Source organism: Phaenicophaeus curvirostris, unplaced genomic scaffold (genome assembly GCF_032191515.1).
Source record: "Phaenicophaeus curvirostris isolate KB17595 unplaced genomic scaffold, BPBGC_Pcur_1.0 scaffold_609, whole genome shotgun sequence".
NCBI lineage: Eukaryota > Metazoa > Chordata > Aves > Cuculiformes > Cuculidae > Phaenicophaeus > Phaenicophaeus curvirostris.
The window spans coordinates 2,200-29,518 of record NW_027207136.1 but is presented as its reverse complement, the minus strand read 5'-3'; the positions used below and the strand labels follow the sequence as shown (position 1 = coordinate 29,518).

Here is a 27,319-nt window from a genome sequence, read left to right as displayed (position 1 = left end):
GATGGAGGGAGGGGGGAAGATGGAGGGAGGGGGGAAGATGGAGGGAGGGGGAAGATGGAGGGAGGGGGGGAAGATGGAGGGAGGGGGGGAAGATGGAGGGAGGGGGGGAAGATGGAGGAGGGGGGGAAGATGGAGGGAGGGGGGGAAGATGGAGGGAGAGGGGAAGATGGAGGGAGGGGGGGGGAAGATGGAGGCGGGGGGAAGAGGGAGGGGAAGAGGGAGGGAAAAAAAGGCGGGAAAAAAAGGCGGGAAAAAAGGCGGGAAAAAAAGGCGGGAAAAAAAGGCGGGAAAAAAAGGCGGGAAGGGGGAGAAAGCAAAAGGGAAAAGGGGGAGAGAAGGGGAAGGGGAAGAAGGAAAAGGGGAAAGGGGGAGAAGGAAAAGAGGAAAGGGGAGAAGGAAAAGAGGAAAGGGGAGAGAAGGAAAAGGGGAAAGGGGAAAGGGGGAGAAGGAAAAGGGGAAAGGGGAGAAGGAAAAGGGGAAAGGGGAAAGGGGGAGAAGGAAAAGGGGAAAGAGGGAAAAGGAAAAGGGGAGAGAAGGAAAAGGGGAAAGGGGGAGAAGGAAAAGGGGAAAGGGGGAGAAGGAAAAGGGGAAAGGGGGAGAAGGAAAAGGGGAAAGAGGGAAAAGGAAAAGGGGGAGAGAAGGAAAAGGGGAAAGGGGGAGAAGGAAAAGGGGAAAGGGGGAGAAGGAAAAGGGGAAAGGGGGAGAAGGAAAAGGGGAAAGGGGGAGAAGGAAAAGGGGAAAGAGGGAAAAGGAAAAGGGGGAGAGAAGGAAAAGGGGAAAGGGGGAGAAGGAAAAGGGGAAAGGGGGAGAAGGAAAAGGGAAAGGGGAAGAGATGGAAAAGGGGAAAGGGGAAGAGATGGAAAAGGGGAAAGGGGGAGAGATGGAAAAGGGGAAAGGGGGAGAGATGGAAAAGGGGAAAGGGGGAGAGATGGAAAAGGGGAAAGGGGAAGAGATGGAAAAGGGGAAAGGGGAGGAGATGGAAAAGGGGAAAGGGGGAGAGATGGAAAGGGGAAAGGGGAAGAGGAAAAGGGGAAAGGGGGAGAGGAGGAAAAAGGGAAAAGGGAGAGAAGGAAAAGGGGAAAGGGGGAGAGAAGGAAAAGGGGAAAGGGGAGAAGGAAAAGGGGAAAGGGAGAAGGAAAAGGGGAAAGGGGGAGAGAAGGAAAAGGGGAAAGGGGAGGAGGAAAAGGGGAAAGGGAGAAGGAAAAGGGGAAAGGGGAAGAGATGGAAAAGGGGAAAGGGGAAGAGATGGAAAAGGGGAAAGGGGAAGAGATGGAAAAGGGGAAAGGGGGAGAGGAGGAAAAAGGGAAAAGGGAGAGAAGGAAAAGGGGAAAAGGGGAGGAGGAAAAGGGAAAGGGGGAGAAGGAAAAGGGGAAAAGGGAGAGAAGGAAAAGGGGAAAAGGGAGAGAAGGAAAAGGGGAAAGGGGGAGAAGGAAAAGGGGAAAAGGGGGAGAAGGAAAAGGGGAAAGGGGGAGAGAAGGAAAAGGGGAAAGGGGAAGAGATGGAAAAGGGAAAAGGGGAAGAGATGGAAAAGGGAAAAGGGGAAGAGATGGAAAAGGGGAAAGGGGAAGAGATGGAAAAGGGGAAAGGGGAAGAGATGGAAAAGGGGAAAGGGGAAGAGATGGAAAAGGGGAAAGGGGGAGAGAAGGAAAAGGGGAAAGGGGGAGAAGGAAAAGGGGAAAGGGGGAGAAGGAAAGGGAAGGGGAAGGGGCCTCACCGGGAAGGCCAGCTCCTGGCCGCGGAAGATCCAGATGCCGGAGATGCTGCTGTCGTGGTCGGTGCCGAAGAGGATGACGCTGGCGAAGGCGTTTTTGCGCAGCTTGTCCAGGCGCTGGAACATCCCTGGGGGCCACGGAGACACGTGAGACCCCACCATCCCCCCGGGGGAGGAGGGAAAAGGGGGGAAGAGCAGAAGGAAGCGGGTGGGGAAGGGAAGGGAAGAAGGAGAAGGAAGAGGAGAAGCGGCAGGAAGCGGAGGAAGGGTGGAAGAGGAGGATGGGTCGGTGCCGAGCAGAAGTGAGGGTGAAGCTTGGAGAGGAGAACATGGAGGAGGGTCAGGATGGAGATGATGGAGACGATGGGGATGGAAATAGAGAGGACAGGGATGATGGGGACGGAGAGGATGGAGCAGATGGAGAAGATGAGGATGGAGATGGAAATGGAGAGGATAGGGATGATGGGGATGGAGAAGATAGAGAAGATGGGGATGGAGAAGGAAATGGAGAGGACAGGGATGATGGAGAAAATGGGGAAGATGAGGAAGATGGGGAAGATGGGGATGGAGAAGATGGGGATGGAGATGGAAATGGAGAGGACAGGGATGATGGAGAAAATGGAGAAGATGGGGAAGATGGGGAAGATGGGGATGGAGAAGATGGGGATGGAGATGGAAATGGAGAGGACAGGGATGATGGGGATGAAGAAGATGGAGAAGATGGGGATGGAAATGGAAATGGAGAGGACAGGGATGAAAGGGATGGAGAAAATGGAGAAGATGGGGATGGAGAGGATGGAGAAGATGGAGATATAAATGGAGAGGATAGGGATGGAGAAGATGGAGAAGATGGAGAAGATGGAGAAGATGGAGAAGATGGAGAAGATGGAGAAGATGGAGAAGATGGAGAAGATGGAGATGATGGAGAGAACAGGGATGATGGGGATGGAGAAGATGGAGACAATGAGGATGGAGAGGATGGGGATGGAGATGGAGAGAAAAGGGATGATGGGGATGGAGAAGATGGAGAAGATGGAGATGGAGAGGATAGGGATGATGGGGATGGAGAAGATGGGGATGGAGATGGAAATGGAGAGGACAGATGATGGGGATGAAGAGGATGGAGACAATGGGGATGGAGATGGAAATGGAGAGGATGGAGACAATGGGGATGGAGATGGAAATGGAGAGGACACGGATGATGGGGATGGAGAGGATGGAGACAATGGGGATGGAGAGGATGGAGACAATGGGGATGGAGAGGATGGAGACAATGGGGATGGAGAGGATGGAGACAATGGGGATGGAGAGGACAGAGACAACAGGGATGGAGGGGATGGAGACAACGGGGATGGAGAGGATGGAGACAACGGGGACAATGAGGACGGGGACAACAGGGATGGAGAAGATAAAGACAATGGGGATGGAGAGGACAGAGACAACGGGGATGGAGAGGATGGAGACAACGGGGACAATGAGGACGGGGACAACAGGGATGGAGAAGATAAAGACAATGGGGATGGAGAGGACAGAGACAACGGGGATGGAGAGGACAGAGACAACGGGGATGGAGAGGATGGAGACAACAGGGATGGAGAGAACAGGGACAACAGCGAAGGAAAGGATGGGGCTGGAGATGATAGGGATGAGGAGGACAATGGGGACAGAGAGGATGGGGCTGGAGATGAGGCCGAAGCTCCTGAAGGGGAAGCACGAGGAGGAGGAAGAGAAGGAGGAGGAGGAGGAGGAAGGTACCGGAGATGAGGTTGCAGCTCATGAAGGTCTGGGCCAGCTCCTGGGGGAAGCGGTACTGGCAGAACCAGAGGGACCAGCCCTGCGGGTCGAAGTGCTGCCAGAGGTGGGGCAGCGCCACCCCCAGCGTGTCCTCGTTGCAGAACTTGCGCTTGAACTCGTCCAGCACGAACGGGCTGCGGGGGACGATGGGACGGGGAGGGGTCAGCCCCTCCTCAGGGCCACCAAACCCCTCATGGGGACACCAACCCCCTCCCAGGGCCATCGAAGCCCTCCATGGGGACACCAACCCACTCACAGGGACACCAAACCCCTCCCAGGGACATCGAACCCCTCCATGAGGACATCGAACCCCTCCCAGGGACACCAAAGCCCTCCATGGGGACACCAAACCCCTCCAAGGGACACTAAATCCTCCATGGAGACATCAAACCCTTCCATGGGGACACCAAACCCTCCATGGGGACACCAACCCCTCTATGGGGACACCGAAGCCCTCTATGGGGACACCAAATCCCTCCATGGGGACATCGAACCCCTCCATGGGGACATCGAACCCCTCTATGGGGACACCAACCCCCTCCCCAGGGCCACTGACTCCCCCTCAACAGTGACACCAAGCCCCTCATGGGGACACTGATCCCCTCATGGGGACACTGACTCCCTCATAGTGACACCAACCCCTCACCAGGGCCACCAACCCCCTCAAAGTGACACAGACCCCGTCCCCAGGGCCACCAACCCCCTCAAAGTGACACCGACCCCTCCTCAGGGCCACCAACCCCCTCATGGGGACAGCAAATCCCTCCATGGGGACATCGAACCCCTCCATGGGGACACCGAACCCCTCAAAGTGACAGTGACCCTGTCCCCAGGGCCACCAACCCCCTCAGAGTGACACCAAGCCCCTCATGGTGACACCGACCCCTCCCCAAAGCCACCAACCCCCTCACGGTGACACGAATCCCTCTCCAGGGACGCCAACCACCCTCGTGTCCCCATGGCCCCTAATATCCCCCTGTGCCCCCCATGTCCCCTCCATGCTCCATGTCCCCCTGTTCTCCAATGTCCCTCCATGTCCCCTCCATGTCTCCATGTCCCTCTGTGTCCCCATGTCCCCCTGTCCCCTCCATGTCTCCATGTCCCTCTGCGTCCCCATGTCCCCCTGTCCCCTCCATGTCCCCATGTCCCTCTGCGTCCCCATGTCCCCCTGTCCCCTCCATGTCCCCATGTCCCTCTGCGTCCCCATGTCCCCCTGTCCCCTCTATGTCCCCATGTCCCTCTGCATCCCCATGTCCCCCATCCCCTCCATGTCCCCATATCCCTCAATGTCCCCTCCATGTCCCCATGTCCCCCTGTCCCTCAATGTCCCCCTGTCCCCTCGTCCCTCAATGTCCCCTTGTCCCTCAATGTCCCCCTGTCCCTCAATATTCCCCTGTCCCCTCCATGTCCCCATGTCCCTCAATGTCCCCCTGTCCCTCAATGTCCCCCTGTCCCTCTGTCCCCTCCATGTCCCCATGTCCCCCAATGTCCCTCTGTCCCCTCCATGTCCCCCTGTCCCTCAATGTCCCCCAATGTCCCCATGTCCCCCAATGTCCCCATGTCCCCTCCATGTCCCCCTGTCCCTCTGTCCCCTCCATGTCCCCATGTCCCTCAATGTCCTCATGTCCCCCTGCCCCTCCATGTCCCCATGTCCCTCTGCGTCCCCATGTCCCCCTGCCCCTCCATGTCCCCATGTCCCCTCCATGTCCCCCAATGTCCCCATGTCCCTCAATGTCCCTCTGTCCCCTCCATGTCCCCATGTCCCTCAATGTTCCTCTGTCCCCTCCATGGCCCCATGTCCCTCAATGTCCCCGTGTCCCTCTGCGTCCCCATGTCCCCCTGCCCCTCCATGTCCCCATGTCCCCTCCATGTCCCCATGTCCCCCAATGTCCCTCTGTCCCCTCCATGTCCCCATGTCCCTCAATGTCCCTCTGTCCCCTCCATGTCCCCATGTCCCTCAATGTCCCCCTGTCCCCTCCATGTCTCCATGTCCCCATGTCCCCCAATGTCCCTCTGTCCCCTCTATGCCCCATGTCCCTCTGCGTCCCCATGTCCCCCTGTCCCCTGCATGTCCCCATGTCCCTCCATGTCCCCCTGTCCCCTCCATGTCCCCCTGTCCCTCCATGTCCCCCTGTCCCCTCCATGTCCCCATGTCCCCTCCATGTCCCCATGTCCCCCTGTCCCCTCAATGTCCCCCTGTCCCCTCCATGTCCCCATATCCCCTCCATGTCCCCATATCCCCTCCATGTCCCCATATCCCTCAATGTCCCCTCCATGTCCCCATGTCCCCTCATCCCTCCATGTCCCCATGTCCCTCTGCGTCCCCATGTCCCCCTGTCCCCTCAATGTCCCCCTGTCCCCTCCATGTCCCCATGTCCCCTCCATGTCCCCATGTCCCTCTGCGTCCCCATGTCCCCCTGTCCCCTCAATGTCCCCCTGTCCCCTCCATGTCCCCATGTCCCTCAATGTCCCCATGTCCCTCAATGTCCCCTCAATGTCCCCATGTCCCTCAATGTCCCCATATCCCCTCCATGTCCCCCTGTCCCCTCCATGTCCCCCTGTCCCCCTGTCCCCTCCATGTCCCCATGTCCCCCTATCCCCTCCATGTCTCCATGTCCCCATGTCCCCATGTCCCCCTGTCCCCTCCATGTCCCCATGTCCCCTGTCCCCTCCATGTCCCCACGTCCCCTACGGTCCCCCCGCTGTCCCCGTGTCCCCTCACCTGCGGGGCAGGTGTGCGAAGGGGTCCTTGGCGCGCGGCTCGGCCGCCAGCGCCTGCTCGCACTCATCCAGCTCCTCCTCCGGCTCCGGGCGCTTTTCCTCCTTCCGGGAGGATTTTTCCTTTTCCTTTTCCTCCCGGGGGGGCTTTTCCTTTTCCTTTTCCTTCCGGGCCGGCTCCTTCCGCCCCTGCAGCTCCGCAAACTTCTTGGCTGCCGCCGGAAAAAACCTTAATTCCTGCTTTTTTTTTTAACCCCAAAGAGGGTGGGAGACCCCAGTTTGGGGGGTTGGGGGGGGATATTGGGGTCCCTGGGGGGATATTGGGGTCCCTGGGGGGGAAATTAGAGGGTTGGGGGGGGATATTGGGGTCCCTGGGGGGGAAATTAGAGGGTTTGGGGGGGATATTGGGGTCCCTGAGGGGGAAATTAGAGGGTTGGGGGGGATATTGGGGTCCCTGAGGGGGAAATTAGAGGGTTTGGGGGGGATATTGGGGTCCCTGAGGGAGAAATTAGAGGGTTTGGGGGGGATATTGGGGTCCCTGAGGGGGAAATTAGAGGGTTTGGGGGGGATATTGGGGTCCCTGGGGGGATATTGGGGTCCCTGGGGGGGAAATTAGAGGGTTTGGGGGGGATATTGGGGTCCCTGGGGGGATATTGGGGTCCCTGGGGGGGAAATTAGAGGGTTTGGGGGGGATATTGGGATCCCTGAGGGGGAAATTAGAGGGTTTGGGGGGGATATTGGGGTCCCTGGGGGGGAAATTAGAGGGTTTGGGGGGGATATTGGGGTCCCTGAGGGGGAAATTAGAGGGTTGGGGGGGATATTGGGGTCCCTGAGGGGGAAATTAGAGAGTTTGGGGGGGATACTGGGGTCCCTGAGGGGGAAATTAGAGGGTTGGGGGGGATATTGGGGTCCCTGAGGGGGAAATTAGAGGGTTGGGGGGGATATTGGGGTCCCTGAGGGGGAAATTAGAGGGTTTGGGGGGGATATTGGGGTCCCTGAGGGGGAAATTAGAGGGTTGGGGGGGGATATTGGGGTCCCTGGGGGGATATTGGGGTCCCTGGTGGGGAAATTAGAGGGTTTGGGAGGGATATTGGGGTCCCTGAGGGGAAAATGAGAGGGTTGGGGGGTATATTGGGGTCCCTGAGGGGATATTGGGGTCCCTGGGGGGGAAATTAGAGGGTTGGGGGGGGATATTGGGGTCCCTGAGGGGATATTGGGGTCCCTGAGGGGGAAATTAGAGGGTTTGGGGGGGATATTGGGGTCCCTGAGGGGGAAATTAGAGGGTTTGGGGGGATATTGGGGTCCCTGGGGGGATATTGGGGTCCCTGGGGGGGAAATTAGAGGGTTTGGGGGGGATATTGGGGTTCCTGGGGGGATATTGGGGTCCCTGAGGGGGAAATTAGAGGGATTGGGGGGGATATTGGGGTCCCTGGGGGGATATTGGGGTCCCTGGGGGGGAAATTAGAGGGTTGGGGGGGGATATTGGGGTCCCTGGGGGGATATTGGGGTCCCTGGGGGGGAAATTAGAGGGTTTGGGGGGGATATTGGGGTCCCTGGGGGGGGGAACTGGGGTCCCTGGGGAATATTGTCCCCTCCCTGTCCCCATTCCATGTCTCCACGTCCCTCTGTCCCCCCCTGCCCCCCGGGTGTCCCCCAGGTCCCCATTCCACGTCTCCAGGTCCCCCTGTCCCCATATCCGTGTCCCCCTGTCCCTGTGTCCCCCCATGTCACCCGTGTCCCCCTTGTCCCCGTGTCCCCATTCCACGTCTCTGGGTCCCCATGTCCCCTGTGTCCCCATTCCACATCTCCATGTCCCTCTGTCCCCGTGTCCCCCATCCCCCCTGTGTCTCCATGTCCCCCTGTCCCTCCTCCATGTCTCCACGTCCCCACGTCCTCCCCTGTCCCCATTCCACATCCCCCTGTCCCCCCGGGTGTCCCCCAGGTCCCCATTCCACGACTCCGGGTCCCCCTGTCCCCATATCCGTGTCCCCCTATCCCTGTGTCCCCCCTGTCCCCATTCCATGTCTCTGTGTCCCTCTGTCCCCACATCCCCCCATGTCCCCGTGTCCCCCGTCCCAGCTGTGTCTCTATGTCCCCCTGTCCCCCCATGTCCCCCGTCTCCTCCCTTATCCCCGAGTCCCCCTTATCCCCGTGTCCCCATGACCCCCGTGTCCCCATATCCCCTTGTCCCCCTATCCCCATGTCCCCATTCCACGTCTCCAGGTCCCCATCTCCCCCTGTCCCCCTTATCCCCGTGTCCCCATTCCACATCTCTGGGTCCCCGTATCCCCGTGTCCCCATTCCACGTCTCCGGGTCCCCATATCCCCATTCCACGTCTCCGTGTCCCCATATCCCCATGTCCCCATGTCCCCATGTCCCCATTCCACGTCTCCGGGTCCCCATATCCCCATGTCCCCCTTGTCCCCATATACCCGTGTCCCCATTCCACGTCTCCGTGTCCCCTGTGTCCCCCTTGTCCCCGTGTCCCCATTCCACATCTCCAGGTCCCCGTATCCCCGTGTCCCCCATGTCCCCGTGTCCCCATTCCACGTCTCCGGGTCCCCATATCCCCATGTCCCCCGTGTCCCCATTCCATGTCTCTGTGTCCCCGTGTCCCCATTCCACGTCTCCGTGTCCCCGTCTCCCCATATCCCCTGTGTCCCCGTGTCCCCATTCCACATCTCCAGGTCCCCGTATCCCCGTGTCCCCCATGTCCCCCTTGTCCCTGTGTCCCCATTCCACATCCCCGTGTCCCTGTGTCCCCGTGTCCCTGTGTCCCTGTGTCCCCATTCCACATCCCCGTGTCCCCGTATCCCCATGTCCGCATTCCACATCTCCGGGTCCCCATATCCCCATGTCCCCCTTGTCCCCGTGTCCCCATTCCACATCTCCGGGTCCCCATATCCCCATGTCCCCCGTGTCCCCGTGTCCCCATTCCACATCTCCAGGTCCCCATATCCCCATGTCCCCCTTGTCCCCATTCCATATCTCTGGGTCCCCATATCCCCATGTCCCCCTTGCCCCCGTTCCACGTCTCTGGGTCCCCATGTCCCCCTTGCCCCCGTTCCACGTCTCTGGGTCCCCGTGTCCCCCTTGTCCCCGTGTCCCCATTCCACGTCTCCGTGTCCCCATATCCCCATGTCCCCGTGTCCCCATGTCCCCATTCCACGTCTCCGTGTCCCCATATCCCCATGTCCCCCTTGTCCCCATATACCCGTGTCCCCATTCCACGTCTCCGTGTCCCCCCTGTCCCCCTTGTCCCCGTGTCCCCACTCCACATCTCCAGGTCCCCGTATCCCCGTGTCCCCCATGTCCCCCTTGTCCCCGTGTCCCCATTCCACGTCTCCGGGTCCCCATATCCCCATGTCCCCCGTGTCCCCATTCCACGTCTCTGTGTTCCCCATATCCCCATGTCCCCCTTGTCCCCGTGTCCCCATTCCATATCTCCGTGTCCTTGTATCCCCACGTCCCCCTTGTCCCCGTGTCCCCACTCCACGTCTCCGTGTCCCCGTATCCCTGTGTCTCCCTTGTCCCCATATCCCCATGTCCCCCTTGTCCCCATTCCACATCTCCAGGTCCCCGTGTCCCCATTCCGTGTCCCGGTGTCCCCGTGTCCCCTCTCACCGTCGAACTGTGCCATCCTCTGGCAGAGCTGGACGTCCCCGAGGACGGCGCGGAACTGGGGCTGGTTCAGGCACGTCACGAACCACCGGTTGGCGTTGCCGAACGGCTGCCGGAACGCCGGCTCCAGCACCTGCCCAGGGACCCGTCGGCACCCGCACCCCGAAAAACGGCCCCGCGGACCCCCAAAACGGCCCCGCGGACCCCAAAAACCACCCCGCAGACCCCAAAAATAGCACCACAGACCCCCAAAACGGCCCCGCGGACCCCAAAAATGGCCCCGCAGACCCCAAAAATGGTCCCTAAACCCTAAAAATGGCCCCACAGACCCCAAAAATGGCACCACAGACCCTAAAAATGGCCCCTAAACCCCAAAAATGGCCCCACAGACCCTAAAAATGGTCCCTAAACCCCAAAAATGGCCCCACAGACCCCAAAAATGGTCCCTAAACCCTAAAAACGGCCCCAGACCCCAAAAATGGCCCCACAGATCCTAAAAATGGCCCCACAGACCCCAAAAACGGCCCCGCAGACCCCAAAAACCACCCCGCAAACCCCAAAAATGGCCCCGCAGACCCCAAATACGGTCCCTAAACCCTAAAAACGGCCGCGTAGACCCCAAAAACGCCCCACAGACCCCAAAAACGGCCCCGCAGACCCTAAATACGGCCGCGTAGACCCCAAAAATGGCCCCACAGACCCCAAAAATGGCCCCTAAACCCTAAAAACGGCCCTACAAGCCCCCCAAAATGGGCCCCTCACCCCAAAAACGGCTCCACAGACCCTAAAAATGGTCCCCTAGAGCCCCAAAACAGCCCCCTAGACCCCCAAAAATACCTCCTAGACCCCCAAAATGACCCCCTAGACCCCCAAAATGGAGCCTAGGCCCCCAAAACCAGCACCTAGACCCCCCCAAATTGCCCTCTAGACCCCCAAAATGGGCCTCTAGACCCCCAAAACGGCTCCTAGACCCCCAAAACGGCCCCCTAGACTCCCAAAACGGCCCCTAGACCCCTAAAATGACTCCCTAGACCCCCAAAACAGTTCCCTAGACCCCAAAACCAGCCCCTAGACCCCAAAAACACCCCCGAGACCCCCAAAATGGCCTCCTAGACCCCCAAAATAGTCCCTAGATCCCCAAAGCAACACCCTAGACCCCCAAAATGCCTCCTAGACCCCCAAAATGACCCCCTAGACCCCCAAAACCAGCACCTAGACCCCCCCAAACTGCCCTCTAGACCCCCAAAATGGGTCTCTAGACCCCCAAAACCTGCACCTAGACCCCCAAAATGGCCCCCTAGACCCCCAAAACTGCCCCCTAGACCCTAAAAATGACTCCCTAGACCCCCAAAACAGCCCCCTAGACCCCAAAACCAGCCCCTAGACCCCAAAAACAGCCCCTAGACCCCCAAAATGGACCCCTAGATCCCTAAAGCAGCACCCTAGACACCCAAAATGGCTCCCTAGACCCTAAAAACAGCCCCCAGACCCCAAAACTGGTGCCTTAGACCCCAAAAACAGCGCCTAGACCCCCCAAAACAGCCCCCAGACCCCCCAAAATGGCTCCTAGACCCCCAAAATGACCCCCTAGACCCCCAAAACCATCACCTAGACCCCCCCAAATTGCCCCCTAAACCCCCAAAATGGCTCCCTAGACCCTAAAAACGGCCCCTAGACCCCCAAAATGACTCCCCAGACCCCCAAAACAGCCCCCTAGACCCCAAAACCAGCCCCTAGACCCCAAAAACACCCCCTAGACCCCAAAAACACCCCCTAGACCCCCAAAATGGCTCCCTAGACCCTAAAAACAGCCCCCAGACCCCAAAACTGGTGCCTTAGACCCCAAAAACAGCGCCTAGACCCCCCACAATGGCTCCTAGACCCCCAAAATGACCCCCTAGACCCCAAAAATGGCCCCAGACCCCCAAAATGGTCCCCTACACCCCCAAAACCGGCCCCCTAGACCCCCAAAATGACCCCCTAGACCCCCCAAAACAGCCCCTAGACGCCCCAAATTGCGCTCTAGACCCCCCAAATTGCCCTCTAGACCCCCCAAATGGCTCCCTAGACCCCCCAAACGAGCCCCCCCAGACCCTCAAAACACCCGTGACCCCAAAACCAGCCCCCCAGATCCCAAAAATGGCCCCTAGACCCCCCCAAAACACCCCCCAGACCCCAAAAATGGTCCCCTAGGCCCTAGAAATGGCTCCCTAGGCCCCCAAAACACCCCCCCAGATCCCTAAAATGACCCCCTAGACCCCAAAAATGGCCCCTAGACCCCCCAAAACGGCCCCCTAGACCCTAAAAATGCTCTCTAGACCCCCAAAACAGCCCCCCAGATCCCAAAACCAACCCCCTAGACCCCAAAAATGGCCCCTAGACCCCCCAAAACGGCCCCCTAGACCCCAAAAGTGCCTTTCCTAGAGCCCCAAATGGCTCCCGCCCCACAAATGCCCTTCCCAAACCCCCAAAACCAGCCCCCAGACCCCCAAAACAACCTCTAGACCCCCCCAAAATGGCCCCCTAGACCCCCAAAACAACTCCCTGGACCCCAAAAACAGCCCCCCGGACCCTAGAAATGGGCCCTAGACCCCCAAAACAGCCCCCTAGACCCCAAAACCAACCCCCTAGACCCCAAAATGACCCCCTAGACCCCCCAAAACAGCCCCTAGAAACCCCAAATTGTCCTCTAGACCCCCAAAATGGCCCCCTAGACCCCCCAAATGAGCCCCCCCAGACCCCCAAAACACCCGTGACCCCAAAACCAGCCCCCCAGATCCCAAAAATGGCCCCTAGACCCCCCCAAAACACCCCCCAGACCCCAAAAATGGTCCCCTAGGCCCTAGAAATGGCTCCCTAGGCCCCCAAAACACCCCCGCAGAACCCCAAAACGGCCCCTAGACCCCCCAAATGACCCCCTAGACCCCCCAAAGGGCCCCTAGACCCCCCAAAGGGCCCCTAGACCCCCCAAAACAGCCCCCCCACCTGCTTGTAGAGCCAGAGGAGGGCGCAGACGACGGAGATGTCGGCCAGCGAGACGCGCTCCCCGACCAGGAAGGTTCTGGAACGCAGGTGGGCGTCCAGCACGCCCAGCGCCCGCCGCACCTCGTCCTTCGCAAACTCCGTCGCCTGCGGGTTCCGGAATAAACCCCCACCCCGGCATCGGAATGGGGGGACACGGAAAAGGGATTGGAGGTAAAAAAAACCCCTCCCAGGGACCCCTGAGCCCCCCAAAACCCCTCAGAGAGCCCCCAAATCCCTCTCAGAGCCCCATAAACCCCCCAAAACCACCCAGAGAGCCCCAAAATCCCTCTCAGAGCCCCAAAAACCCCCCAAAACCCCCCAGAGAGCCCCAAAATCCCTCTCAGAGCCCCATAAACCCCCCAAAACCCCCCAGAGAGCCCCGAAATCCCTCTCAGAGCCCCATAAACCCCCCAAAACCCCCCAGAGAGCCCCGAAATCCCTCTCAGAGCCCCATAAACCCCCCAAAACCACCCAGAGAGCCCCAAAATCCCTCTCAGAGCCACATAAACCCCCCAAAACCACCCAGAGAGCCCCCAAATCCCTCTCAGAGCCCCATAAACCCCCCAAAACCACCCAGAGAGCCCCGAAATCCCTCTCAGAGCCCCATAAACCCCCCAAAAGCCCCCAGAGAGCCCCCAAATCCCTCTCAGAGCCCCATAAACCCCCCAAAACCCCTCAGAGAGCCCCGAAATCCCTCTCAGAGCCCCATAAACCCCCCAAAACCCCTCAGAGAGCCCCAAAATCCCTCTCAGAGCCACATAAACCCCCCAAAACCCCCTAGAGCCCCCCAAAACCCCTCCCAGAGCCCTGTGACCCCCCCAAAACACCTTAGAGACCCCTAAATCCCTCCCAGAGCCCTGTGACCCCCCCAAAATCCCCCAGAGACCCCCAAAACTCCTCTCAGACCCCCAAAAGCCGCCCCAAAAATACTCCTAGGGGCCTGGGAACCCCGAAAACGCCTCCCAGAGCCCTGTGAGCCCCCCAAAACCCTCCAGAGACCCCCAAAATCACCTATGGGACCCTCATAGACCCCCAAACCCCCTCTTGGACCCATATAGCCCCCCCAAAACCCCTCAATGACCCTCATATCCCCCCCCAAAACCCCTATGGGACCCACATAGCCCCCCCAAACCCCCTCTTAGACCCCCATATGCCCCCCAAAATCCCCTACGAGACCCACATAGCCCCCCCTGAAACCCCTCTTAGACCCCGTAGCCCCCCCAAAACCCCCTATTGGACCCACACAGCCCCCCAAAACCCCTATTGGACCCCCATAACCCCCCCCAAACCCCCTCCCAGACCTCCATAGCCCCCCCAAAACCCCTCAATGACCCCCAAAACCACCTATGAGACCCACATAGCCCCCCCCAAACCCTCCTTAGACCCCCATCGCCCCCTCAAAACCCCTCTTGGACCCCCAGAGCCCCCCCAAAACCCCCCCAGAGACCCCCAAAACCACCTATGGGACCCCCATAGCCCCCCCAAAACCCCTCAATGACCCCCACAGCCCCCCCCAAACCCCCTCCCAGACCCATATAGCCCCCCCAAAACCCCTCAATGACCCTCAGAGACCCCCCCAGAGACCCCCAAAACCACCTATGGGACCCCCATAGCCCCCCCAAAACCCCTCAATGACCCCCACAGACCCCCCAAACCCCCTCCCAGACCCATATAGCCCCCCCAAAACCCCTCAATGACCCCCAGAGACCCCCCCAGAGACCCCCAAAACCACCTATGGGACCCCCATAGTCCCCCCAAAACCCCTCAATGACCCCCATAGCCCCCCCAAACCCCCTCCCAGACCCCCACAGCCCCCCCAAAACCCGTCAATGACCCCCATAGCCCCCCCAAAACCCCTCAATGACCCCCAGAGACCCCCCCAGAGACCCCCAAAACCACCTATGGGACCCCCATAGTCCCCCCAAAACCCCTCAATGACCCCCATAGCCCCCCCAAACCCCCTCCCAGACCCCCACAGCCCCCCCAAAACCCGTCAATGACCCCCATAGCCCCCCCAAAACCCCTCGATGACCCCCAGAGACCCCCCCAGAGACCCCCAAAACCACCTATGGGACCCCCATAGCCCCCCCAAAACCCCTCAATGACCCCCACAGCCCCCCCTAAACCCCCTCCCAGACCCATATAGCCCCCCCAAACCCCCTCAATGACCCCCATAGACCCCCCAAAACCCCTCAATGACCCCCATACGCCCCCCAAACCCCCCCCAGAGACCCCCAAAATCACCTATAAGACCCACATAGCCCCCCAAAACCCCTGTAAGACCCCCATAGCCCCCACTAAACCCCCTATGGGACCCCCATAGCCCCCCCAAAACCCCTCTTGGACCCATATAGCCCCCCTAAACCCCCTCTTGGACCCCCATAGCCCCCCCAAACCCCCCTATGGGACCCACATAGCCCCCCCAAAACCCCTCAATGCCCCCCAAAACCACCTATGGCACCCACATAGCCCCCCCAAACCCCCTCCCAGACCCCCCCAGCCCCCCCAAAACCCCTCTTGGACCCACATAGCCCCCCTAAACCCCCTCTTGGACCCCCATAGCCCCCCCAAACCCCCTCCCAGACGCTCCCAGACCCCTCCCAGCCCCCCCAGATTTTGGGGTCCCCCCCCCAACCTGCTTGTTGTAGTGCAGGATGCCGAGGGTGGGGAAGACCCAGGTGCTGGCGGGGGGGACGATGTCGCTGTCGGCGAAGTTCACCCACTGCAGGACCTGGGCCGCGGCCTCCGGGGTGCCCCCGCGCAGCTCCTCGTTACTGACTGCTCGTTAGCGCCCGGCAATTAACGAGGGGCGGCTCATTAATGGAGATTTGAGGCATAAAGGGGGGGTACAAGGGGTTAATGGGGGGTAAAGGGGGGTAACGGGGCACGAAGGGTTAATAAGGAGCCACCTCCAGGCTCCTGCACCTCCTCTTTCCTCATTAAAAGCTCCTCATGACTCATTAGCAGCCGCTAATTAACGAGGGGCAGCTCATTAAGGGAGTTATGGGGCTTAAAGAGGGGGTACAAGGGGTTAATGGGGGGTAAAGCGGGGTAATGGGGCACGAAGGGTTAATGAGGAGCCACCTTCAGGCTCCTGCAGCACCTCCTTCCTCATTAAAAGCTCCTTGTTACTAATTAGCAGCTGCTAATTAACGAGCAGCAGCTCATTAATAGAGATTTGAGGCATAAAGTGGGGGTACAAGGGGTTAATGGGGGGTAAAGGGGGGTAATGGGGCACAAAGGGTTAATGAGGAGCCACCTCCAGGCTCCAATTAGCTTCTAATTACTCATTAGAAGCGCCTCATTACTCATTAGCAGGCGCTAATTAACGAGGAGCAGCTCATTAAGGGGGTTACGGGGCTTAAAGGGGGGGTACAAGGGGTTAATGGGGGGTAAAGGGGGGTAATGGGGCACGAAGGGTTAATGAGGAGCCACCTCCAGGCTCCAATTAGCTTCTAATTAGTCATTAGAAGTTCCTCATTACTCGTTAGCAGCCGCTAATTAACGAGGAGCAGCTCATTAAGGAGATATGAGGCTTAAACGGGGGGGGAGGGGGGGGTACAAGGGGTTAATGGGGGGTAAAGGGGGGTAATGGGACACAAAGGGTTAATGAGGAGCCACCTCCAGGCTTTAATTAGCTTCTAGTTGCTCATTAGAAGCTCTTCCTTACTCGTTAACAGCCTCTAATTAACGAGGAGCAGCTCATTAATTGAGATATGGGGGTTAAAGGGGGGGTACAAGGGGTTAATGGGGGGTAAAGGGGGGTAATGGGGCACAAAGGGCTAATGAGGAGCCACCTCCCAGCTCCAATTAGCTTCTAGTTACTCATTAGAAGCGCCTCATTACTCGTTAGCAGCCTCTAATTAACGAGGAGCAGCTCATTAAGGGGGTTATGGGACTTAAAGGGGGGGGTACAAGGGGTTAATGGGGGGTAAAGGGGGGTAACGAGGCATGAAGGGTTAATGAGGAGCCACCTCCAGGCTCTAATTAGCCTCTAATTACTCATTAGAAGCGCCTCATTACCCGTTAGCACCCTCTAATTAACGAGGAGCAGCTCATTAAGGGGGTTATGGGGTTTAAAGGGGGGGTACAAGGGGTTAATGAGGGGTAAAGGGGGGTAACGAGGCATGAACAGTTAATGAGGAGCCATCTCCTGGCTCCAATTAGCTTCTAGTTACTCATTAACAGCTCCTTGTTACTCGTTAGCAGCCTCTAATTAACGAGAAGCAGCTCATTAAGGGGGTTATGGGGCTTAAAGGGGGGGTACAAGGGGTTAATGTGGGGTAAAGGGGGGTAACGAGGCATGAAGGGTTAATGAGGAGCCACCTCCAGGCTCCAATTAGCTTCTAATTACTCATTAGAAGCCGCTAATTAACAAGGGGCAGCTCATTAAGGGGGTTACAGGGCTTAAAGGGGGGGTACAAGGGGTTAATGGGGGGTAATGGGGCACGAAGGGTTAATGAGGAGCCACCTCCAGGCTCCAATTAGCTTTTAGTTCCTCATTAACATCCGCTAATTAGTAAGAAAGAGCTCATTAACGGGAACACCACTCATTAATGAGGATACCACTCGTTAATAAGGGCCTAAAACCCTAATGAGAACCACAAATGTTAACAGAGCCACCTCTGAGAGGCCCCGTGCAGCTCCTCGTTAGCGACTGCTCGTTAACAGCCACTAATTAATGGGGATACCACTCATTAACAGGGATATTGCTCATTAACGGGTATATCACTCGTTAATGAGGGTGCAAGACGCTAATGAGAGCTACAAATGTTAACAGAACCACCTCTGAGGATCCCTCGTTACTGACTGCTCGTTAGCAATCACTAATTAACGATGAATAGTTCATTAGTGTGGATACAAGTTATTAACGAGAATGCAAATCATTAATGGGGCGCAAAGCACTAATAGGGAGCCCCCAGCTCTTCATTATAGCTCGTTAACAACCACTAATTAACAAGGACCAGCTCGTTAGTGTGAGTAGAGCTCATTAACAGGGTACAGCTCGTTAACGGGCACGGGTCGTTAGCAGCACACAGCTTATTAACAGGGTGCAGCTCGTTAACGGGGGCTCCTCGTTACCAATTGCTCGTTAGCAGCCAGTAATTAGCGGGCACAGCTCGTTAATGGGGCACTTTGATGGTCAACGTTCATTAGGGGCGTTAATTAACAGCAAAAAGATCATTAACAGAGCAAAGCTCGTTAATTGGGTTTCCCTACTGCTCGTTAGCAGTCACTAATTAACAAGGGCACCCCATTAGCAGGGTTAATTAATAATTAATAAGGTTCCCACCCACCTTCTCATCACTAAATGCTCATTAGGGAGCAATAATTAACAAATTACAGATCATTAACGAGGAACAGGGATCACTACAATGTATGAAGATCGTTAACTCGTTAACAAGAAACTCATTAGAAGGCCCACAGCTCATTAACGGGACCACAGCTTATTAGGGGCTCGTTAGGGATGTCTTGTTAATTGAGCCACAGCTAACTGGGGGGGCAAAGCTCATTAGTGGCTCATTAATGGGAAATGAGGCTCGTTAGGGCTGTCGTGGCTCATTAGGGAGCGTCACAGCTCGTTAGCAGGGCCACAGATTATTAGAAAAGCTCGTTAGGGGTGGCTCTGGCTCGTTAGGCGTGGCTCGTTAAGAAGACCACAGCTAATTACAGGCCCACAACTCATTAACGGCTTGTTAGTGGCCACGACTCATTAAGGGAGCCACAGCTTGTTAGGGGTGGCTCGTTAAGGGTCCACGACTCATTAATGGGACCATGATTAATTAGAGATGGCTCGTTAAGGGTGCCACGACTCATTCATGGGGCCACAGCTCGTTAGGGGCGACTCGTTAGGGGGCCATGACTCATTAATGGAGCTACAGCTCATTAAGTGGGTTTCTTAACGAGGCCACAACTCATTAATGGGGCCACAATTAATTAGAGATAGCTTGTTAATGAGACCACGACTCATTAACAGGGCCACGGCTCGTTAGGGGTGGCTCATTAAGGGCGCCACGACTCATTAACGGGCCACAGCTCATTAGGGGTGGCTCATTAAGGGTGCCACGACTCATTAACGGGGCCACAGCTCGTTAGGCGTGACTTGTTAAGGGGCCACGACTCATTAACAGGGCCACAGCTCGTTAGGGGTGGCTCATTAACGGGGCCACGACTCATTAACAGGGCCACAGCTCGTTAGGACTGGCTGGTTAGGGGGACCACAGCCTGTTAACGAGGCCGGGGCTGCTTAACGAGGCCGGGGCTCGTTAGGGGCCTCGTTAGGCTCGTTATCCCTCACCATAGTAGGCGATGGCGTTGCTCTCGAAGACACAGAAGCCGTCGTCGCCCTCGAAGGCCGGAACCTGGGCGGGGGGGCGGGATCAGGGGGATCCCAGCCCCCTGGATCCCCATTCTTGGCCCCCGAGCCCCTGATATTTGGCCCCTGATCCCCTCGGGATCCCGATATTTGGCCCCCGATCCCCTCGGGATCGCGATATTTGGCCCCCGATCCCCTCTGCATCCCAATATTTGGCCCCCCGATCCCCTCTGCATCCCAATATTTGGCCCCCGATCCCCTCCGCATCCCAATATTTGGCCCCCGATCCCCTCCGGATCCCCATCTTTGGCCCCCCCATCCCCTCTGGATCCTGATATTTGGCCCCCGATCCCCTCTGGATCCTGATATTTGGCCCCCGATCCCCTCTGGATCCTGATATTTGGCCCCCGATCCCCTCCGCATCCCAATATTTGACCCCCGATCCCCTCCGGATCCCCATCTTTGGCCCCCGAATCTCCATTTTTGGCCCCCAATCCCCTCTGTAACCCAATATTTGACCCCCGATCCCCTCCGCGTCCTGATATTTGCCCCCAATCCCTTCTGGATCCCCATTTTTGGCCCCCAATCCCCTCCAGATCCCGATTTTCGGCCCCCGATCCCCTCCGCATCCCGATTTTCGGCCCCCGATCCCCTCCGCATCCCGATTTTCGGCCCCTGATCTCCTCCCGATCCCAATATTTGGCCCCCGAAACCCTCCAGATCCCAATATTTGACCCCCAAAACCCTCCAGATCCCAATATTTGGCACCTGATCCCCTCAGGATCCCCATTTTTGGCCCCCAATCCCCCTCTGCATCCCAATATTTAGCCCCTAATCCCCTCTGTATCCCGATTTTTGGCCCTTAATCCCCTCTGCATCCCGATTTTTCGCCCTTAATCCCCTCTGCATTCTGATCTTTGGGCGCTAATCCCCTCTGGATCCCCATCTTTGGCCCCCGATCCCCTCCGCATCCCAATCTTTGGCCTCCAATCCCCTCTGGATCCCCATCTTTGGCCCCTAATAACCTCGGGATCCCCATCTTTGGCCCCTGATCCCCTCAGGATCCCCATCTTCGGCCCCCGATCCCCTCCACATCCCAATATTTGGCCCCCGATCCCCTCCGGATCCCCATCTTTGGCCCCCCCATCCCCTCTGGATCCTGATATTTGGCCCCCGATCCCCTCTGGATCCTGATATTTGGCCCCCGATCCCCTCCGCATCCCAATATTTGGCCCCCGATCCCCTCCGCATCCCAATATTTGGCCCCCGATCCCCTCCGCATCCCCATCTTTGGCCCCCGAATCTCCATTTTTGGCCCCCAATCCCCTCCAGATCCCAATATTTGGCCCCCGATCCCCTCCGCATCCCGATTTTCGGCCCCCGATCTCCTCGGGATCCCCATTTTTGGCCCCTGATCTCCTCCCGATCCCAATATTTGGCCCCCGAAACCCTCCAAATCCCAATATTTGGCCCCTGATCCCCTCCAAATCCCGATATTTGGCCCCCGATCCCCTCTGGATCCCCATTTTTGTCCCCTGAAGCCCTCCAGATCCCCATTATTGGCCCCCCATCCCCTCTGGATGCTGATATTTGGCCCCCCATCCCCTCTGGATCCTGATATTTGGCCCCCAATCCCCTCAGGATGCCAATATTTGGCCCCCGATCCCCTCCGGATCCCCATCTTTGGCCCCCGAATCCCCATTTTTGGCCCCCGATCCCCTCCGGATCCCAATATTTGAACCCCGATCCCCTCCGCGTCCTGATATTTGGCCCCCAATCCCTTCTGGATCCCCATTTTTGGCCCCCAATCCCCTCCAGATCCTGATATTTGACCCCCAATCCCCTCCCGATCCTGATATTTGACTCCTGATCCCCTCTGGATCCCAATATTTGGCCCCCGATCCCCTCCGCATCCCAATATTTGGCCCCTGATCCCCTCTGGATCCCAATATTTGGCCCCCAATCCCCTCCAGATCCTGATATTTGGCCCCCGATCCCCTCCGTATCCCCATCTTTGGCCCCCGATCCCCTCCGTATCCCCATCTTTGGCCCCCGATCCCCTCCGTATCCCCATCTTTGGCCCCCGACCCCCTCGGGATCCGGATCCCTTGGCCCCCCGATCCCCTCACCTTGCCGACGGGGAACTTCTTGAGGAATTCCGGGGAGCGGTTGGTGTGCCCGAAGCGGAAGTCGGGGGGCGCGGAGAGGACGCGCAGCCGGGCGCCGCTGTACTGCGCCGCGATCAGAGCCTTGGCCGCGCGCCAGTTCTCGGGGTACGTGTACAGCGTCTGCGAGAAAAGGGGGGGACGGGGTTAACGGGGGGACTGGGGGACACTGGGGGGGGTTAATGGGGGGACTGGGGGGCACTGGGGGGGTTAATGGGGGGACTGGGGGGCACTGGGGGGGTTAATGGGGGGACTGGGGACACTGGGGGGGTTAATGGGGGGTTAATGGGGGGACTGGGGGACACTGGGGGGGTTAATGGGGGGACTGGGGGACACTGGGGGGGTTAATGGGGGGACTGGGGGGACTGGGGGGGTTAATGGGGGGACTGGGGGACACTGGGGGGGTTAATGGGGGGACTGGGGACACTGGGGGGGTTAATGGGGGGACTGGGGGACACTGGGGGGGTAATGGGGGGTTAATGGGGGGCACTGGGGGGGTTAATGGGGGGACTGGGGGGGTTTATGGAGGGGTTAATGGGGGGACTGGGGGACACTGAGGGGGTTAATGGGGGGACTGGGGACACTGGGGGGGTTAATGGGGGGACTGGGGGGGTTTATGGAGGGGTTAATGGGGGGACTGGGGGACACTGAGGGGGTTAATGGGGGGACTGGGGGACACTGAGGGGGTTAATGGGGGGACTGGGGACACTGGGGGGGTTAATGGGGGGACTGGGGGGGTTAATGGGGGGGTTAATGGGGGGACTGGGGACACTGGGGGGGTTAATGGGGGGACTGGGGGGGTTAATGGGGGGGTTAATGGGGGGACTGGGGGGCACTGGGGGGGTTAATGGGGGGGTTAATGGGGGGACTGGGGGGCACTGGGGGGGTTAATGGGGGCACTGGGGGGGTTAATGGGGGGGTTAATGGGGGGACTGGGGACACTGGGGGGTTAATGGGGGGACTGGGGGGCACTGGGGGGGTTAATGGGGGGACTGGGGGACACTGGGGGATTAATGGGGGGACTGGGGGACACTGGGGGGGTTAATGGGGGGACTGGGGGACACTGGGGGGGTTAATGGGGGGACTGGGGACACTGGGGGGGTTAATGGGGGGTTAATGGGGGGACTGGGGGACACTGGGGGGGTTAATGGGGGGACTGGGGGACACTGGGGGGGTTAATGGGGGGACTGGGGGGACACTGGGGGGGTAATGGGGGGTTAATGGGGGGCACTGGGGGGGTTAATGGGGGGACTGGGGGGGTTTATGGAGGGGTTAATGGGGGGACTGGGGGACACTGAGGGGGTTAATGGGGGGACTGGGGACACTGGGGGGGTTAATGGGGGGACTGGGGGGGTTTATGGAGGGGTTAATGGGGGGACTGGGGGACACTGAGGGGGTTAATGGGGGGACTGGGGGACACTGAGGGGGTTAATGGGGGGACTGGGGACACTGGGGGGGTTAATGGGGGGACTGGGGGGCACGGGGGGGTTAATGGGGGGACTGGGGGGGTTAATGGGGGGACTGGGGGACACTGGGGGCATTGGGGGGGGGTTAATGGGGGGACTGAGGATACGGGAGGGACCCTCAAGGACGATGAGGACACGTCGGGGGGGGGAACCTCCCTCACGCCCCCCCCCCTCCCCCAAACCCCCCCCATCTCCCCGGGGCCTGCGGCCTCCGCTCCATCCCCGCTCCCCCCCGGCCTCTCCCGCCTCCGTTGCCCCCCCCGCGGCTCCAGCCCGTCCCCAGGAGCCCTCCCGGTGTCCCCAGGGCCCCTCCCGGCGCCCCGGGAGGGCGGATGGAGGCGGATGGAGGCGGATGGCGCCTCAGGCCCCGCGCACTCACCCCGGTCACCGCCATCTTGGCGAGAGCAGGGAGGGAAGGGCCGAGGCCGCGGCGTCGCGGCCGGAAAGCAGCCGAGCCGGAAAGCGAGACGGGGGTGCAGCTGTCGTAAAACCGGAGGGAAGGGCGGGAAGCGCCGCGACGCATGCGCAGTAGCGCCACGCCTTAAGGCGGCGACGCGCCTTAAAGCGGCAACGCAGTTAAAGGGGCCACGCGGTTTAAAGGGGCCACGCGGTTTAAAGGGGCCACGCGGTTTAAAGGGGCCACGCGCCTTAAAGGGGCCACGCGCCTTAAAGGGGCGACGCACACGGAGGGGACCACCAAACCGTTTCCCACCCCCCCCCAGTGCCCCCCCCCCCAAAAAAATTAAGGAAAAGAGCGAGAAAAACGGCTTTTATTCCAGATAGTGGAAGAAAAGGTTCAAATCTGGGGGTGCCCCCGCCCCCCAAACCAGCATGTAAGGGGGGGTAAGAGTGGAGGAGGGGGGCACAAATAGGGGGGGGGGGGCAAAAATTGGGGGGGGGGGGCAAAAATGGGGGGCGGGGGGGTCATGGTCATTCGATCGTGTTCAGCTGACGAGACCTGAGAGGAGAAAAAGGGGTTAAAAAAACGATACCCCCCCCCACCTTGAGACCCCCCCCAATAACCCCCCCCAATTAGGGCTAGGGGTGCCCCCCCCCCCCCCCCCCAAAACTCACCCAGGTAATCGTCCATCAAGGAGCCGATGGCGAACTGGAAGGGGAAGGGGGGGAGCTTGGAGGAGGAGGGGGGATCTGAGACCACCCCCCCAAAAAATTTAGGACCCCTCCTCCATTTATTTGTGGGCCCCCCCCCTTAAATCTAGGACCCCCCCCTCTTGGAATCCAGGACCCCCCCTCCTTGAATCTAGGACCCCCGCCTTGAATCTAGGACCCCCCCCCTTGACTCTAGGACCCCCCCCTTGAATCCAGGACCCCCCCCTTAAATCTAGGACCCCCCTCTTTGAATCCAGGACCCCCCCCCTTGACTCTAGGACCCCCCCCCCCGAATCTAGGACCCCCCTCCCTAAATCTAGGACACCCCCCCTGAATCTAGGACCCCCCCCCCTCTTTGAATCTAGGACCCCCCCTTTTGAATCTAGGACCCCCTCCTTGATGCCCTCACTCCCCAAATTTGATGCCCCCACCCCATAATTTGATGCCCCCCCCTTAAAATATTACACCCCCCACCCCCCAAAATTTGATGCCCCCACCCCCTAAATTCGATGCCCCCCCCATAATTTGATGCCCCTCCCAAATTTGATGCCCCCTCCCCTATAATTTGATGCCCCCCCTTAAAATTTGATGCCCCCACCCCCCAAATTTGAAGCCCCCTCCCCAAATTTGATGCCCCCACCCCCCAAATTCGATGCCCCCCCCCTCACGATATCGTTCTTGTCCACCCTGGTCCCCACGATCTTCAGCCGGATCTCATCGTCCTGTTGGATCACGATGTCCTGGGGGGGGGGGTAAAATAAATTGGGGGGGTCACTAGGAACCCCCCCTGACCCCCCCAGAGGCCTCTGACCCCCCCCCCGACCCCCCCAAACTCACCTCGTCCACGGTTTTGTAGCAGGGGGGGTTGGAGTTGGGGGTCGAATTCCATCTCCGAGGGGATCGACTGGGGGGGGGGAAAGGGATTTGGGGGGGGGCTAAAGGGATTGGGGGGGGCTCTGGGGGGGTAAAAGTGGGGGAAGGGGGGGATAAAGGGATTTGGGGGGGCTCTGGGGGGGGTAAAAGTGGGGGGAAGGGGGGGCTAAAGGGATTGGGGGGGGCTCTGGGGGGGGGTAAAAGTGGGGGGAAGGGGGGGCTAAAGGGATTGGGGGGGCTCTGGGGGGCTTAAAATGGGGTGAAGGGGGGGTTAAAGGGATTTGGGGGGGCTCTGGGGGGGTAAAAGTGGGGGAAGGGGGGGTCTAAAGGGATTTGGGGGGCTCTGGGGGGGTAAAAGTGGGGGGAAGGGGGGGGCTAAAGGGGGGGGGGATTGGGGGGGCTCTGGGGTTTGGGGGGGGACTAAAAGTGGGGGCTAAAGGGATTGGGGGGGGCTCTGGGGGGGTAAAAGTGGGGGGAAGGGGGGGGATAAAGGGATTTGGGGGGGCTCTGGGGGGGTAAAAGTGGGGGGGGAAGGGGGGGCTAAAGGGATTTGGGGGGGGCTCTGGGGGGGGTAAAAGTGGGGGGAAGGGGGGGCTAAAGGGATTTGGGGGGGGCTCTGGGGGGGTAAAAGTGGGGGGAAGGGGGGGCTAAAGGGATTGGGGGGGCTCTGGGGGGGTAAAAGTGGGGGGAAAGGGGGGGGATAAAGGGATTGGGGGGACTCTGGGGGGTAAAAGTGGGGGGAAGGGGGGGCTAAAGGGATTGGGGGGGGGCTCTGGGGGGGTAAAAGTGTGGGGAAGGGGGGGCTAAAAGGATTTGGGGGGGCTCTGGGGGGGTAAAAGTGGGGGGAAGGGGGGGCTAAAGGGATTTTGGGGGGGCTCTGGGGGGGTAAAAGTGGGGGGGAAGGGGGGGCTAAAGGATTGGGGGGGCTCTGGGGGGTAAAAGTGGGGGGGAAGGGGGGGCTAAAGGGATTGGGGGGGCTCTGGGGGGTAAAAGTGGGGGGGAAGGGGGGGATAAAGGGATTGGGGGGACTCTGGGGGGTAAAAGTGGGGGGAAGGGGGGGCTAAAGGGATTGGGGGGGGCTCTGGGGTTTGGGGGGGGCTAAAAGTGGGGGCTAAAGGGATTTGGGGGGGGGGCTCTGGGGGGGTAAAAGTGGGGGGAAGGGGGGCTAAAGGGATTTGGGGGGGCTCTGGGGGGTAAAAGTGGGGGAAAGGGAGTCTAAAGGGATTTGGGGGGGCTCTGGGGGGGTAAAAGTGGGGGGAAGGGGGGGCTAAAGGGATTGGGGGGGGGCTCTGGGGGGGTAAAAGTGGGGGGAAGGGGGGGGCTAAAGGGATTTGGGGGCCCCCCCCCTTTCTTACGTGGCGGGAGATGAAGCAAGGACATGGGCCGATCTCGGTGAAGAGTCCGACCTGGTGGGGGGGGGGGAAGGAAACGGGGGGGGTCACAACAGGCCTGGGGGGGGCCAGGGGGCAGAAAAGGGGGGGTCCCCACCCCCAAGGCCTAAAAGGGGGGGGGCAGAGGGGGAAAAGGGGGGTCGGGGGGGTCAAAATGAGGGGGTAAAAGGGGGGTTGGGGGGCAAAAGGGGGGCAGGGGGGCAAAATGAGGGGGTAAAAGGGGGGTTGGGGGGCAAAAGGGGGGGCAGGGGGGCAAAAGGAGGGGGTAAAAGGGGGGTTGGGAGGTAAAAGGGGGGGCAGAAGGGTAAAGAGGGGTTCGGGGGGCAAAACGAGGGGGTAAAAGGAGGGTTGGGGGGCAAAAGGGGGGTCAGGGGGGCAAAATGAGGGGGTAAAAGGGGGGTTGAGGGGCAAAAGGGGGGTCAGGGGGGCAAAACGAGGGGGTAAAACGGGGGTTGGGGGGTAAAAGGGGGGTCGGGGGGGCAAAACGAGGGGGTAAAATGGGGGTTGGGGGGTAAAAATGGGGGGTAAAAGGGATGTGGGGGGCAAAAAGGGGGGTGAGGGGGGCAAAAGTGGGGGTTCCATGGACTGGGGGAGCATCGAGAGGGGGGTGGGAGGTGGTTTTGGCCCCGTAGATGCCCCAAGGGGGGGGGGGGTGGTTTAATTTTTTTTTTAATTTTTGGGGGGGGGGGGTACCCCAATAAAAAAAAAGGGGGTGACCTTGTTGACTTGGGTGACGACGGCGTCGACCACCTCCCCCTTGAAGGGGCGGAAGACGATGGCTTTGTACTTGACCGGGTAGAGGACGAAGCCGCGGCCGGGCTGGATGACCCCCGCGCCGATGTTATCGATCGTCGTCACCGCGATCACGAAGCCGTATCTGCGTTTGGGGGGGGTCGGAGGGGATTTGGGGGGGTTGGAGGGGATCTGGGGGGGTTTGGAGGAGATTGGGGGGGGTTTGGAGGGGATTTGGGGGGTTTGGAGGGGTTTGAAGGGGATTTGCGGGGGATTTGGGGGGCCATGAGGGGGATTTGGGGGGGTTTGGGGGGGTTCAGAGGGGATTTGGGGGGCCATGAGGGGGATTTGGGGGGGTTTGGAGGAGATTGGGGGGGGTTTGGAGGGGACTTGGGGG

At 59.5% G+C, this 27,319-nt stretch overlaps 2 protein-coding genes across 2 annotated transcripts; both read right to left on the bottom strand.

The window, feature by feature from the left end:
• Nucleotides 1–548: 548 nt before the first annotated feature.
• On the bottom strand, nucleotides 549–23,294 carry LOC138735233 (uncharacterized; the record flags this gene model as incomplete). Its single annotated transcript, XM_069883139.1, has 9 exons — nucleotides 23,196–23,294; nucleotides 21,315–21,473; nucleotides 19,168–19,231; nucleotides 15,505–15,647; nucleotides 12,831–12,974; nucleotides 9,849–9,978; nucleotides 6,228–6,435; nucleotides 3,467–3,639; nucleotides 549–1,839 (listed from the first exon to the last, which is right to left on the bottom strand). Coding segments are annotated over exons 1-9 (2,327 nt in total), but the record flags the coding sequence as incomplete, so codon positions are not given.
• Nucleotides 23,295–23,570: 276 nt separating this feature from the next.
• On the bottom strand, nucleotides 23,571–27,114 carry POLR2G (RNA polymerase II subunit G; the record flags this gene model as incomplete). Its single annotated transcript, XM_069883140.1, is given in 7 exon segments — nucleotides 23,571–23,774; nucleotides 23,891–23,924; nucleotides 24,595–24,666; nucleotides 24,764–24,802; nucleotides 24,804–24,830; nucleotides 26,155–26,205; nucleotides 26,908–27,114. Coding segments are annotated over 7 exon segments (444 nt in total), but the record flags the coding sequence as incomplete, so codon positions are not given.
• Between the last annotated feature and the right edge of the window lie 205 nt (nucleotides 27,115–27,319).